The sequence below is a fragment of the Melopsittacus undulatus genome, chromosome 4, assembly GCF_012275295.1.
Source record: "Melopsittacus undulatus isolate bMelUnd1 chromosome 4, bMelUnd1.mat.Z, whole genome shotgun sequence".
Classification (NCBI taxonomy): domain Eukaryota; kingdom Metazoa; phylum Chordata; class Aves; order Psittaciformes; family Psittaculidae; genus Melopsittacus; species Melopsittacus undulatus.
Window position 1 is genome coordinate 89,346,235 of NC_047530.1, and position 12,326 is coordinate 89,358,560.

Genomic DNA, 12,326 nt, shown 5'->3' on the forward strand with positions numbered 1-12,326 from the left:
TCAGACCCCTACATGATACCATGGGGGTCTGGACTCAGGAGCCACGTGGGGGGCAGCAGTGAGGGCCTGAGACCCTTTCAGGACAGGCTGGAAACCCCCCCTTGCTGCCAGCTACAGAGCCCAGCAGTGTCTGGGGTGGCAGGGATGGGGGTTTCACATCAGATTTGGGGCTCAGAGGTAGAGCAGCAGGGCCATGTGGGGGATCCATCACCATAGGGTCTTGGTGAAGAATCCCAGCTCTTTCCTAGTTTGAAATTCCTCCAGCAGGAATACCTCTCCTCCCTATGTCTCACAGTGGATGCCCCAGCTGCTCCACTCCATGTTGCAGCAAGGGAGGTGGGCAAAAGCCATGTGGTGCAGCCTGCAGTGGGCTCAGCCCCTCCTGCTCCAGGGAGGTCTCTTCTCAAGTTGTGTCAATTCTTTTGCTCCCCAAAGCTGTGTGGGGCTGCTGGAGACACCCTGGGTGGCATTGGGTGCCCAGGATGCATAGTCAGCCATGGAAGTGGGGGATTCTGCCCAGAGCTCATGTGGGACTCCCATTGCCCTGCTGCTGTGTCTGCAGAGCAAGCTCCATGCACTGGATGTGCTGGCCATGGCATTGAGGCATGGAGGAGCGATGGGTGGCTGGAGCAACCAGCCTGGCAATCCGTGCCTCCTCCTGCTGGACAAACAATGCTGAAGCTCTGCTCTTGCTATTAAGAGTTGGCAGCGTCCCCCAGAGTGACTCGGAGATGCTCCATGGGGAGGAAACTGCTCTGGATGATGCAGACCCGATGCCCACGTGGTTGGTGAAGAACCTGCCTCAGCTCAGCTTTCTGCGTAAGCCTTTCTCCTCCGTTCAGCTGTGAGGATGATGGATAACATGTTCCTCGAGGCAGATGGAAGTGGGAGGTCTGTCTTCTGCTTCTGTGGGAGCTACTTGGACACTGGTTCCATTTCAGCTTCAGGATGCTGCTGCTCTGCTAAATTGGGGATGATTTGTGGGTACAGATTTCTGGTCCCCTCCCTGCTTCACAGCACTTTGGTCACAGCTACTGATGGGTTGTCTAGGGGAGAAGACATGGACAAAATGACCCGGGGAGATGGCAGCAAATGGCAGAGAGAGTATAAGGGATCACAGGTTAAACTGGCTGATGAGATACTTGTAGCCATGGAGGGGCAGGACAGCCACCACAGGGGCCCAGCTGATGAGGAATGCATCCAGGCTGGGGTGGGACCTGCAAGAGGCTTTGAGCTCTGCCTGTGCCCAGGGTTAGCCTAATGGCAGAGATCAAGGGAGGTAGGACAGCAGAGAGTTTGGTCCCCCCTTTAGCAAAAACATGGCCTGTGGCATTGCCTGGCTGTTGGGTATGGCACTGAGGAACACAGACAGTGGACAGCTCTGCACCAAGAAGCTGGGGCAGGTGGAGAAGGGGAACCAGAGCCCCTGTGATGGTTAATCCATCTGCCACAGAGCCCAGCAGAGCGGAGGGTCAGGGATGCCTAGGCTGCAGTATTACCTCAAGCCTGCTGAGAGCTGAGCATGGTTACCCTGTGCTGTGTCTCCTGCCTGTCTCATGGTCCTGTGCCACCCCTGAGGATTGAACTCCTTGGGGTCAGCTGGGCAGCACCAAGCTGTGGCCTGGGGAAGTTGTGGGGAGCCTGCCCCAGGGAGTGAGTGCCCCCAGGGCTAGACTGGGTGCTACTACCTCATCAGAAGTCCTGCATTAGAGTGTAATCTGGCATTAGCGCATTAATCCAGTCCTCCCCACTGCCCAGCCCCTGCCCTCAGCACAGTCCGGCCCAAGGTCTCAGGGTACAGCTGAGCAGGCGCAGAACCAGGACATTGTCTCTCTGGCAGCCTTGCCTGGGCACCAGGGAGCAGATGGCAGCAGGGGCAAGGTTTGGGGCTCCATCCAGAGCACCTCTGTGTCTGGGAAGAGCAGCAAACAAGGAAGAAACACAACATGCACAAAGCTTCCCCTAGGTAAATCCATGACCTGGGGGGTTGACGGTGACAGTATGGCCCCAGCCATGTTGGCAAGGGAGAAAGCAGCATCTCTTGGAAGCATCACAGTGGTCCTTTGGAGGGGCTTCACGGCGGATTTTGGAGCCTGACCACCAGCACCTGCAGGCTGCAGCTGGGCCACACTAAGTCACAAAGCGCTTTGCAGGGAGCCAGGCCAAGGGAAGGTGGCGTCTGGAGAGAGGATGTGAGTCAGCAGCTTGGAGGGGGGGGGGGGGGCGAGTCGAAGAGCTAGCGAGATGGGAATCGGGAGAGGAGGAAAGAGGTGGGAACTGGGAGAGCTGGGGAGGGAGCAGGAGTGGGCAGGGAGGCAGCACGCATCCTCTGGGCAGACGTAACACGGCTGTGCTGCAAAGGTTCTTCACAGTGTGAGAAATGAACAAAGTGGTAACATGGCTCTGCTAAAATAGGAGAGGAGCTATGCCAGCCCTTCAGATCACTTACTGTGGGGTTGGGAGGCTCTGGGAGAGTTGGAGGGGTCCCTCCACCATCCTGACAAGGAGCTGGAGCCAGGGCAGGAGCCCTGCCCTTTTGCTGGCTAAACAAAGCCAGAAACAAAGATGCACTTTTTTTTTTAAGCAGGAAAAAAACCTTCTGCCTTTAATCACAAGGCAGCAGAAGGAGCTGCCAGACCAGGTGCTCTGCTTCCTGGCTCTTCCCAGTGCAGGCTGAGGCCCCTTGGGACTGCTTTCACCCATCACACGTCGGGCACCTGAGGACTCCCCGCAGGTAGGTCTGAAGCCTGTGGGTGCACCAGGACCATGCATCCTGCTGCCGGCCGCCCCAGATGTGCTCCTCACCCCGGACAGGCTCCTCACCCAGCTGCGCACCCCGCTGCCAGGGGTGGTGCCCCCGCGCTGGGCACCCCCGGTGAGGGCCGGGCCCGCTGCTGCGCCGGGAGCCGCGCCGGGCCCGGCCCTGCTCGCCCATTGGCAGGATTTTGCTGCAGTCTGCTCCGAGCCGGCGGGTTTGGTGACTGAAGCAAGCGGCGCTGCCGGCGGGCTGGGTCAGACGGGGCTCCGGGGAGGGGGGGTTGCGTTGGGTGGGTGTTGATGCTCTGGCTCCTCCCCTCCGGTGAGCACAACATGGGGGTGAGAGGAGGGGCTGCTCCCAATGGGATCTAAGGATAGAGCATCCCGAGTTGCCATGGTGACACCGGCTGCATCCTCAAGCAGGCGAGAGCATCGCTGGTGCAGTCCTGCATGGGGGTCCCCACCTTCCCTCGTGACTGCATCCCTCGGGAGTGCAGGGCTTGGATGCTGGCTTTTGGGATGGCACTCTGGGGACAGAGCAGGGGGACTGTGCCAGGAGAGCTCAGAGTAGATTGAAGCAAGCCCTCAGCTGCAGCCTGTTGCATTGGAGGTGTGCAGTGGACCTCCCTCTCCCAAAAAGGTAACTCCCCACTTCTCCCAGCATGTTCACCCTCTGATCCAGCAGGAACCTGATTTACAGGGGTAGGAATGACGAGGGAACGGGGCTCAGCTTTGCTTGCCTGGTGCAGGCACTGGCAGAGGGACAGGAGCTGTAGGATGGGGATGGCAGGAGGGGACCTACCAGTGACCCACATCCTTTAATCCAAGTCCTGCCTTGCGTCATGCAGTTACCTAAGCCCTGAAGCAGGCTCCCCTGACAGGAGCACAGCCCCGACTCTGCAGGAGCCAGCTGTGGCCAGCTCCCCTATGTTGCCCTTGCAAGGCTGAGCTTAGGGGTGTCTCCAGCCTGGGTGCTTGTTGCATGAGGGTAATGACTCCTTTTCCCCGCACTTTACCTCTTGCTGTCCTTGTGGATCAGCCTGTGGAATGCTCAGGGGCCCTGGGGGGAGGGACTCACCTGGAGAGACCCACCCAGCCCCTGCAGCTCCTTTCCCATACATGGGCTCCCTGCTGGCAGCATCAGCTCCTCCACCCCACAGCCTGAGCCCTCCCCAGAGAAGATACATCAGATCACCCTCCCTTAAGCTGATTAGGGCAGTGAGGCTGTGTCTGAGCAGATGCCACTAAGGCCATAAGAGTGGCCAGATCCTGGGGGGATGCAGAGGGGCCAGCGCAGAGCCCACAGATCTGGGGGTTGCTCTTACCTGTGTGGTGCAGGGAGAGGGCCTGGGGGGACTTACCACTCTATAGGCTGAATGGCACTCCCTTATAGAGCAGTCTGATCCCTACCATAAGCCTGACTCCCAGCCCTGGCACGTTGGACTTCTGATGGGATGGGGTGAGGAGCACAGTCCCCAGGCAGGGAAAGCAGAAGGCAACCCCTGAGCCCACACCAGCCACCACCAGCACCAGTGGATCTATGGGCATGCTCCTGAAGCCGGGCAAGCACTGCTTTTCTGCTCACCCCTATATTGATGACACACTTGAGCGTGGCTTCATGGCTTGGGACCTCCCTGCTCCTGGCACAGTGCAGTCCAGCAGGAACACCCACTGCAGTATTAGGCATTGCTGGGCCCAGTGCATTGCCCCAGCTAGTGGAACGGGCTCTGTGGATCACCAGAGATCTGGCTTCTGGCATCCTAAATTCCCCTGGATGCTGACAGGGTAGCAGAAATCCCACCAGGTCAACTGCATCTCTTCCTCCAGCTTCCACAGCCACTTGCCAGCCTGGGAACAGGGCATGTGGCTTCCCTGAAAGTGTGTCTCAAGCAACCCAGAGGTTTCTAACTCTGCCCTGTTTCTTGGAAGCTGTAAGAGCCAGAGGTGATGCCTGGAGAAAAGGTGATGCAGCAGGGTGGGTACATCCTCCCTACCCCAGCGCTAAAGTTGCTCTGGCTCGGATGAGAGGGGATTTGCTGAGTGGTTTCCCCTCTCACCATCCCTAAAGACACAAGAGGGCACAGGTCACAGCACCTTTCTATTTATTGAAGACCAATCCCTCCCTTGCCAGCGCAGAGCCCTGCATGCCCAGCACTTCTGCACCCATTGGGCTAAAATCTTGCTCTGGAGAATGGGGGCACCTCCTCAGACACCAGGGAAGAGGTGCAGGGCTGCCCCTCAGTGCCCAGGGCTCCCAGCCCTGTTGTCCCTTCTCCTGCTCCACCTCCCACTCAGCTTTGACCCTGGAGATGTCCCCACCTGGAAGGTGTCCAACTAAGCCCTGCATATGAGGTCTGAAGACACAGTAAAACTGAATCATTAAACTTGGCAGTGACCAGCAGGACATAGGCTTCTGTGCAGGGTTTTGGAGACCATCCCGCCCTGTGACATGGTCCTAGGCACTGAGAAGGGAGGGCTGCAGGGGTGCTGCCTCTGGGCTCTTGCCTTGCCCTGAGGTGCCGGCTGTGCCCCCCACACCTATCCCTGGCTCCTCCAACCCCTGGGCAGGAGTTAACCCATGAAGGGCATCTGTTCTCCAGACCAAAGCTTCTCTTGAGGTCTGGAGGAAGCCACAACTGGCAGGAGGTGTAGGAGAGATGGAAGAAAGGAAAGCTTTGGAGGCAAAGGTGGGGGACCAAAGAGCAGTAAGGGGGGTCCCCTTTCCCTATTCCTGCCCCAGTGGAACATGCACCCATAAATGCTGCTGTCCTAGAGACCCAGCTCTTCTCTGCAGGGACAGGGGAGGGCGGAAACAGGCTGGGGGCAGAGTATGGGGTGCGCAGCATGTTTCAAAGAGGGAGGGGGGGAGCATGAGCCCTGCCAGGAGGTGAGCCCTTGGTTTTTCCTTCCATTCACATCCTGCTTTAGGTATCCATGTGCACTCCTAGGGTGATGGATCCCTCCTCATTCTAAATTGAGGTGACTTCTCTCCTCCAGCTACCCACCAACCCACCTACCCTGCAAGCACCCCTCACCCATCACACCACTCTCCAAATCTAAAAAGGGGCAACTGAGAGCAGGGCATGATCCCACCCCCCATTCCTCCCTGCAGAGCTCCACAGCCCCATGCTGCCAGGGGCATGTGCCTGGCACAGCTGAACCTCTAATGGTAGTGGTTGTTCATGTTGTTGAGGTGGGAGGCTGCCATGGCACTGAATGGGGCAGAGGGCTGCAGCCCATGCCCTGGGTAGAGGGATGGGCTGGAGCCAGGCCAATAGGAGAAGCCAGCTGGTGTCACCCCCGAGGTCATGAGGTTGAGTTTGGAGATGCCTGAGAAGGGCAGTGGGGCCAGGTTTCCCTGGAATTTGTAGAGGGTGTGATCGGGAGCAGTTGGCTGGCACACCTGAGCCAGCCCATGGAAGTCGAACTTGTAGGCGTAGCGCTTGCCATGGACCTTGGTCATGATGTTCTTGTCATAGTAGTAGCGCAGTGCCCGGCTCAGCTTGTCATAATTCATGTTGGGTTTGCTCTTCCGCTCGCCCCAGCGCCGTGCCACCTCGTCGGGGTCAATCAGCTTGAACTCCCCATTCGTGCCTTCCCAGGCGATGCAGTTCAGGTTGGCCCGGTCCGAGAGCAGCTCAAGCAGGAACTGCCACAGCTGGATCTGCCCACTGCCTGCAAGGCCAGGTCCCAGAGAGGTTAAAGCTCCCTCTCAGGGCACAAAGAACAAGGTGAGATATGCCCCAGTCTCCTTGACCCCCTGATATGTTGCCACCTCCCACACCCAGGTTTCAGATATCCCTCATTGCATTTTCCCTGCTCTAGAGACACAGAAGATGCTAACAAGGTTGTGTCTCCCTTGCAGCACCCCTACCCTATCCTGCGCCCCAAACAAAAGGAGAAGATGCTTGTGCACCTCAGGACAGGGGTAGGATGCTCAGAGGTCAACGCAGGCTGCAGTAGGTCTGGGTCCAGGGTCCCCACATCCCTCTCACCCTGATTTACACACTGCTGAAGATGAATACCTGCTCATTTGCTTTAGTGTGAGGATCTGGCTTGGTTCTTTCATCTGCAACCCCAGGAAGGAGTTATCTTGGCAGTGCCCTGGTCTATCCCAGAACAAATGTTTCGCACTGCCACCTCTGCTTGAAACTGAGCTGGTGTCACAGCACAGCCCCTTCCCATCTCTAAGGGGTACACTGCCCTACAGGGATGTCTCCACGGTAAGCTGAAGTCTGAGTGCAGCACTGCTCTGACCTGCACCCCTGACAGGCATAGGCAGGTACAAGGGAAGGAGAAACTAGAATAGGACAGGATGTGCTGCAGCTTTGAATCAGGCACCACTGCTCCTTATTTCCAAAGGAAAAATGTCCTTTCTGAGCCATGGCCACTGCACCCACAGCTTGCACTGAGGAGCACACTTGCTGAGTGCCTGAGATGCTCCTGTACCAGGCTGTGCAAATACAGAGCTTGGCACACCTGGACATGCCCATGGCGAGGCACGAGGACAGGATCCGCTGATTCTGGCCAGAGAACAAGAGAACAGAGGGTCCCTGGACCTTAGGGTGGTGAGCAGCCCCACCTCTGGGACCCAACCACCCTGCAGAGCAGCTCTGCACTTACCTATCCTCTCCTCAAACAGCACCTCCTGCACATCCTGGACTCTGGCTCTTGCAGCACAGTGATATGCATGCCCCTGTTCTGCCCCTATTTTGTCTAAAGGTGCTTGGATCCCACCGCTGCAGCAGGTGGTTGCACAGCTCAACTACATTTCCCACTAAGAACCACCTTGTCCTGCTTGTTCCACACCCACCTCTTTTATCTGTTACCCCTACAATTCTTGTTCCAGAAGAAGGGAACAGCCATTCCCCATCCATCCCCATTCCACCAAACCCCCCTTAGACATCCTCATCCAAGCAGATGAGTCCAGGTCTTCCCAAAGTATTGTACTTCCAAATTCACCAACCTGAGACCAAGGTGAGAATCTCTCCTTCCTAGCGTACATCCTCAGTCCTCATCCTGGGCTTCTGCTATCCCCCACCCATGCAAGGAGGGCAGGAGGGTGTTGGGCTGCAGCTGGGTGGGGTGGCAAGGCTCAATCCTGCCTGCTGCAGTGTGCTATGCTGCAGCGCCCAGCAGCTCCCCAAAGAAACCTCCAGGGATCCAAAAAAGTTCCTTCTTGCCGCAGTGCGCGGAGTATGGTCAGGACAAGGTCTGCAGTGCAAATGCAAAAGGGTCCCCCCTCCGACCCAAAAACCAGGGCTCCCCTTTTCCTGCTCAGAGCACCCGCTGGCCCCTGTCTCCTTGCCAGATAGGCAAGCTACACGTCCCAGACACCACAGTGGCTGGTGGCCCAGTGCTGCTGCACTCACAGCTGGCTCCGGGCTGCATCCTGGCTAGCCCTCGGCCGATCTCCGGCACCCTTGCATGGTTTTCCCTGGACGGATGGCTCCGACTCCTGAGGATCCATCCTCTCCCAGCCGAGACGAGCTGTGTCCTGCCTGAACCCCAGCCCCTCACTGGCAGCTCCTTCCCGGGTGGTATCTCAACTATCATAGAATCAACTAGGTTGGAAAAGACCTTTAAGATCATCAAGTCCAACCTTTACCCCAGGACTGCCAAATCCAACACTAAACCATGTCACTAAATCCCCCCTCGTGTCACCTCATTCCCCCTCTCCCAGGATCGTGTCACCCGAGCCCGGATTAACCCGCCCAGCTCCCGGGCTGGTTGGCAGCTCCCTCCCCATAGGATACCCGTGGAGCACCTGGGGGACTCTGGCTGGGACCCCGCACTCGCCCTGCTGCGGGGCTCCGAGGGCGCTGGGCACCCTGCTGCGCTCTGCTGCAATGGGACGGCGGGTCCTGCCCGTCGGGGCTCTCCCCCGTGGTTTAAGCGGCGGGATGCCCCTGGCCCGAGCCGCTCGCAGCAGCAGGGAGCGGGACACAGGGGCAGGAAGGGGGCCCCGATGGCTGCGGAGCGGGATGGATGCTTGTGCTCCGGGGAGTGCCCGCTCCGGGAGGGCCGGCGGAAGAGGCAGAGGGGCTCTTACCTTTCTGCACGCCGGGGCTGAGAGACCCCCACGCCTGGCTCTTCCCGTCTTTGAACAAAGTTTCCCCGACTGGATCTGGGGGGAAAAAGGGGCGCGGGTGGGGGTGGCGGGGGGGGGCTGGAGCCAGGCGGGACCGCGAACCCCGGCGCCCACCCGCGGGCAGCCTCCCCGCAGCCCCCGGCCTCTCCCCCTCTCCTGCCCCGCCGCCGCAGCGAAGCCAGGAAACGCGTCCAGGAAAAAGGAAATCCGATTTCCGACCGAGCCGGGGAAGCTTTTAAATAGGAATAGAAAATCCCGCGGGCTGGGGCAGGGAGAAGAGAAGGAGAGAGGGACAGAGCTACGGGACACAGGGAGAGGAGGCGGGTGGGGTGGAAGGATGGGTGTCAATAGCAGCGGATGGAAGGAAGGACCAGTGTTGGTGTTTGGAGAGTGGATGGCTTGGAAAAAGAGAGATAGATGGATAGGTGGATGGAAGGAAGGAGAGATGGGTGGATGGACGGGTGGAAGGACAGAAGGGAGGTGGGTAGAAGGAGGGGAGGAAGGATGAGAGGTAGACGGATCAAAGGAAGGACAGGTAATGGGCAAGACCGTGGATGAACAGGCTGATGGAAGGGACAGAGGGTAGATGGAGGGAATGGCAGGTAGCGGTGACAGAAAGAGAGACAGAGGGACAGGTGGGTGGGGTGGAAGGGTGAATGAAAGCACAGGGAAAGGGTGGGTATGTGGAAGGATGGGTTGGAAGGACAAAAGGGTGGATGGAGGGATAGAAGGACAGGGAGACGCTGAGTGGGTGAAGGATGGAAGGGAAGATGGGTATGTGGGCATGGAAGGCTGTGAAGGCAGCTGGAAGGAAGGAAGAAGGGATGGTCGTGGGTCTGGAAGCCAGGAAAGGAGGACAGACAGAGAGAAAGAGAAAAGCAGGGTGGGCGCTGACGGAGACGGGCAGAGAAGATCTCCGGGACAGCGGCGGGCCCGGATGCTGTGCTGTGCACGGCTTTGCGGCGGGGCCGGGGGGGTCCGCCCGTACCTGGCAGGTACATGTTGAGCAGCAGTGGCACCGCTCCGGCGCCGTGTCTCATGGCAGCTGTGGGGGCGGCCCGCGGGCTGCATGTTTTAATATTCCTGCCCCTATTATTATTATTATTATTCCACTTTATCAGGGAGCAGCTGATGGCGAATAAATGGCAGCGGGACGGGCAGGGGCCGGGCAGGGGCCGGGGGAGGCGGGGGGGGGGGGGGAGTTTCCAGGCAACTCGCAGGGGCTCGGGGCCCCGGCTCCAGCAATTTCCTCCGCTGTAATTAAAGCGGGCGCTGCCGCCCCCCCTCACCCCCCCGCTATCGGGCCCGCATCAGACTTTAATCACGGCCGCGGGTTTCTATGGAGAGCGGCTCGGGCCGCTTCCTGCATCTTCCGCCTCCTTAACTCTTCGCAAACACGGCTCTGCCATCCCAGCTGGGAGCGGGCCTCGGACACTGCCTGGAGACTGCCCGGGCCTGGACTCCCACCAGCATTCCGCCCCCCAGTCGACAAGGCCGGCCAGTGGGCACGGTGGTCCCCACAGTGCACTCCACATCTCACTGCTCAGCACTGGCATCATCCCGCTTGCCTCCATCCCTCCAAGCCACCCATGCTGCCTGCCACAGGGCTCTGTGCCTGCCCCTTCTCCAGCTCTGGGGTCCTCAGCACAGTCCTGGGGTCCCCTTGCAGGTCCCAGAGCCCTGGGGTGGGTCAGTTGGGTCCTCACCATGTCCGTCCACCTCTGAGACACTGGGGATGGGATTCCTTTGCAGTGGCCAGAGCTCCAGTGTGGGTTAAGTGCATCTCCAGCAGTTGGTAACACCAGCTCTGTCACCTCCTTGGATTCTCCATGCTCTTCTGGATAGCCTCTGCCATCCTGGGGTCCACAACCCTGTCCCAATCTCTTGCCCATCTTTATTAAGACTTGTAGAAACTGGGTGACTCTCCACAGCCACCCAAACCTTCACGGCCCCATTTTCACCAGCTGGTCCTGCGCAGCCATGGGTGTTGTGAAGATGGGAGGACAATTCAGGGAGAAACTTGTAACAGGGAAAGGGTCTGGGGTGATCTTGGCTCCCAAAAGACACATCTGGCCAGGTTTTGCCCTGCCACACATGGCTCCAGCTGCAACATCAGCTGCGGGGTCCCACTGGAGCTTCTGCACCCTCAGCCAAGACCCTCTGCCAGCTCCTCACAACTTGAGGCAGCCAGGAAATGTGCCAGCAGTGGGCACCAGCTTTGCACAATGAGTCTAATGCTGTACAGCCAAGCCACCCATCAGCCCATGACCTGTCCTACAGTGTTTCATAGATGTCTAGTAAAAGAATGAGCACTCATGATGTACTTACTTAGATTAATTTCTTGAAAGTGGTCGTCATGGGCCATGAATCCAATGGAAACCAGGATATAGCCATGTCAGACCCACAGTTATCATTTACACTGCAGCCAAAATGTGCCTTGCATATGAAGAAGCCACATCCCATGGGGAGCAATACTCAGATGGGGTGCCACAGTCCAACAAGGCTGGTGGCTCCTCCTTGATGGGGGTGGCCAAAGGGTTTAGGAAACAGGGTGTCCCATGGGTGCTGAGGTGGGCTCCTGGTGCTCCACCCCTGCTGCTCAACCTCATGGGGAGCAGAGAGCAGATGCTGGGAAGGGGATGCATCAGCAGAGCCCGTGGTACTCGTTCCCCACCAATCCCTTTTGTGTGTAATAGCCCTCAAAAGGTTTTTCTTCCCCCAGCTTATGCCCTCAGCTCCTCTGACCCCTGCAGTGGGTGTTGCAGCTCTGCACAGCTCAGAGCTCCCCCAACCCTCTCCTCCCCAGCCCCCCAAGTGCAGCTCTCCCCCAGCAGTGGCTCCGCAGCCTCCCAGACTTGCTTTCGCTGCCTGAGTCACTACAACAAAACGCAGGCAACGGAAAACAAGCCCCAGAGACAGCGGCGGGAGGTGGGGAGCGGGCCAGACCCAGCGAGCCCCTCTCTTCTGGCAGCCCCAGTGACCAGGATCTTCCTCCAGCAAACCTGCATGGCAGAGGGCACGGAAGGGGGAGTCTGGGCTGCGAGACACCACATCATCCCAGAGCTGGAGAAGCAGTCTGGGATCAGCCTGAGAAGCAGGAGCTGGAGGTGGAGAGGCTGTGGGGAGCATTGGGGATGGGGACTCCTGGTTCCCTGGGAGAGCCAGAGGAGAGGGGTTACAGTGGGGTGTGAGAGGACTGCAGGCTTTGGGTGACCTGGGGGGTGTAGAGGAGCAAGGAGTGTGGCGTCCCAGGGGTTGGGGAGCCCTGAGGAATATGACCCCAGGTTCATGGGGGAGCTGAGGCAGACCCGGGGGGGGGTGGGACAGGGTACACGAGGAACCCAAGGACCCAGGCGACCATGTGGAACCCGGGAGAACAGAGCTTTGGGTTCACGGGAGATCTGGGAGATGTGGGTTCAGGTCTGTGGGGCTTCAGGGGACAGAGCCCAGACACGTGGAGCCCCCAGCTGGCAGCAGC

At 58.8% G+C, this 12,326-nt stretch overlaps 1 protein-coding gene across 1 annotated transcript; it reads right to left on the minus strand.

Annotated features, from left to right (window-relative positions):
• Positions 1-4,873: 4,873 nt before the first annotated feature.
• On the minus strand, positions 4,874-9,888 carry FEV (FEV transcription factor, ETS family member). The gene is made up of 3 exons (XM_034061334.1): positions 9,837-9,888; positions 8,810-8,884; positions 4,874-6,432 (listed from the first exon to the last, which is right to left on the minus strand). Exons 1-3 carry the CDS (start codon positions 9,886-9,888, stop codon positions 5,921-5,923), a joined length of 639 nt encoding a protein of 212 aa, XP_033917225.1. The 3' UTR covers positions 4,874-5,920.
• Positions 9,889-12,326: the final 2,438 nt, after the last annotated feature.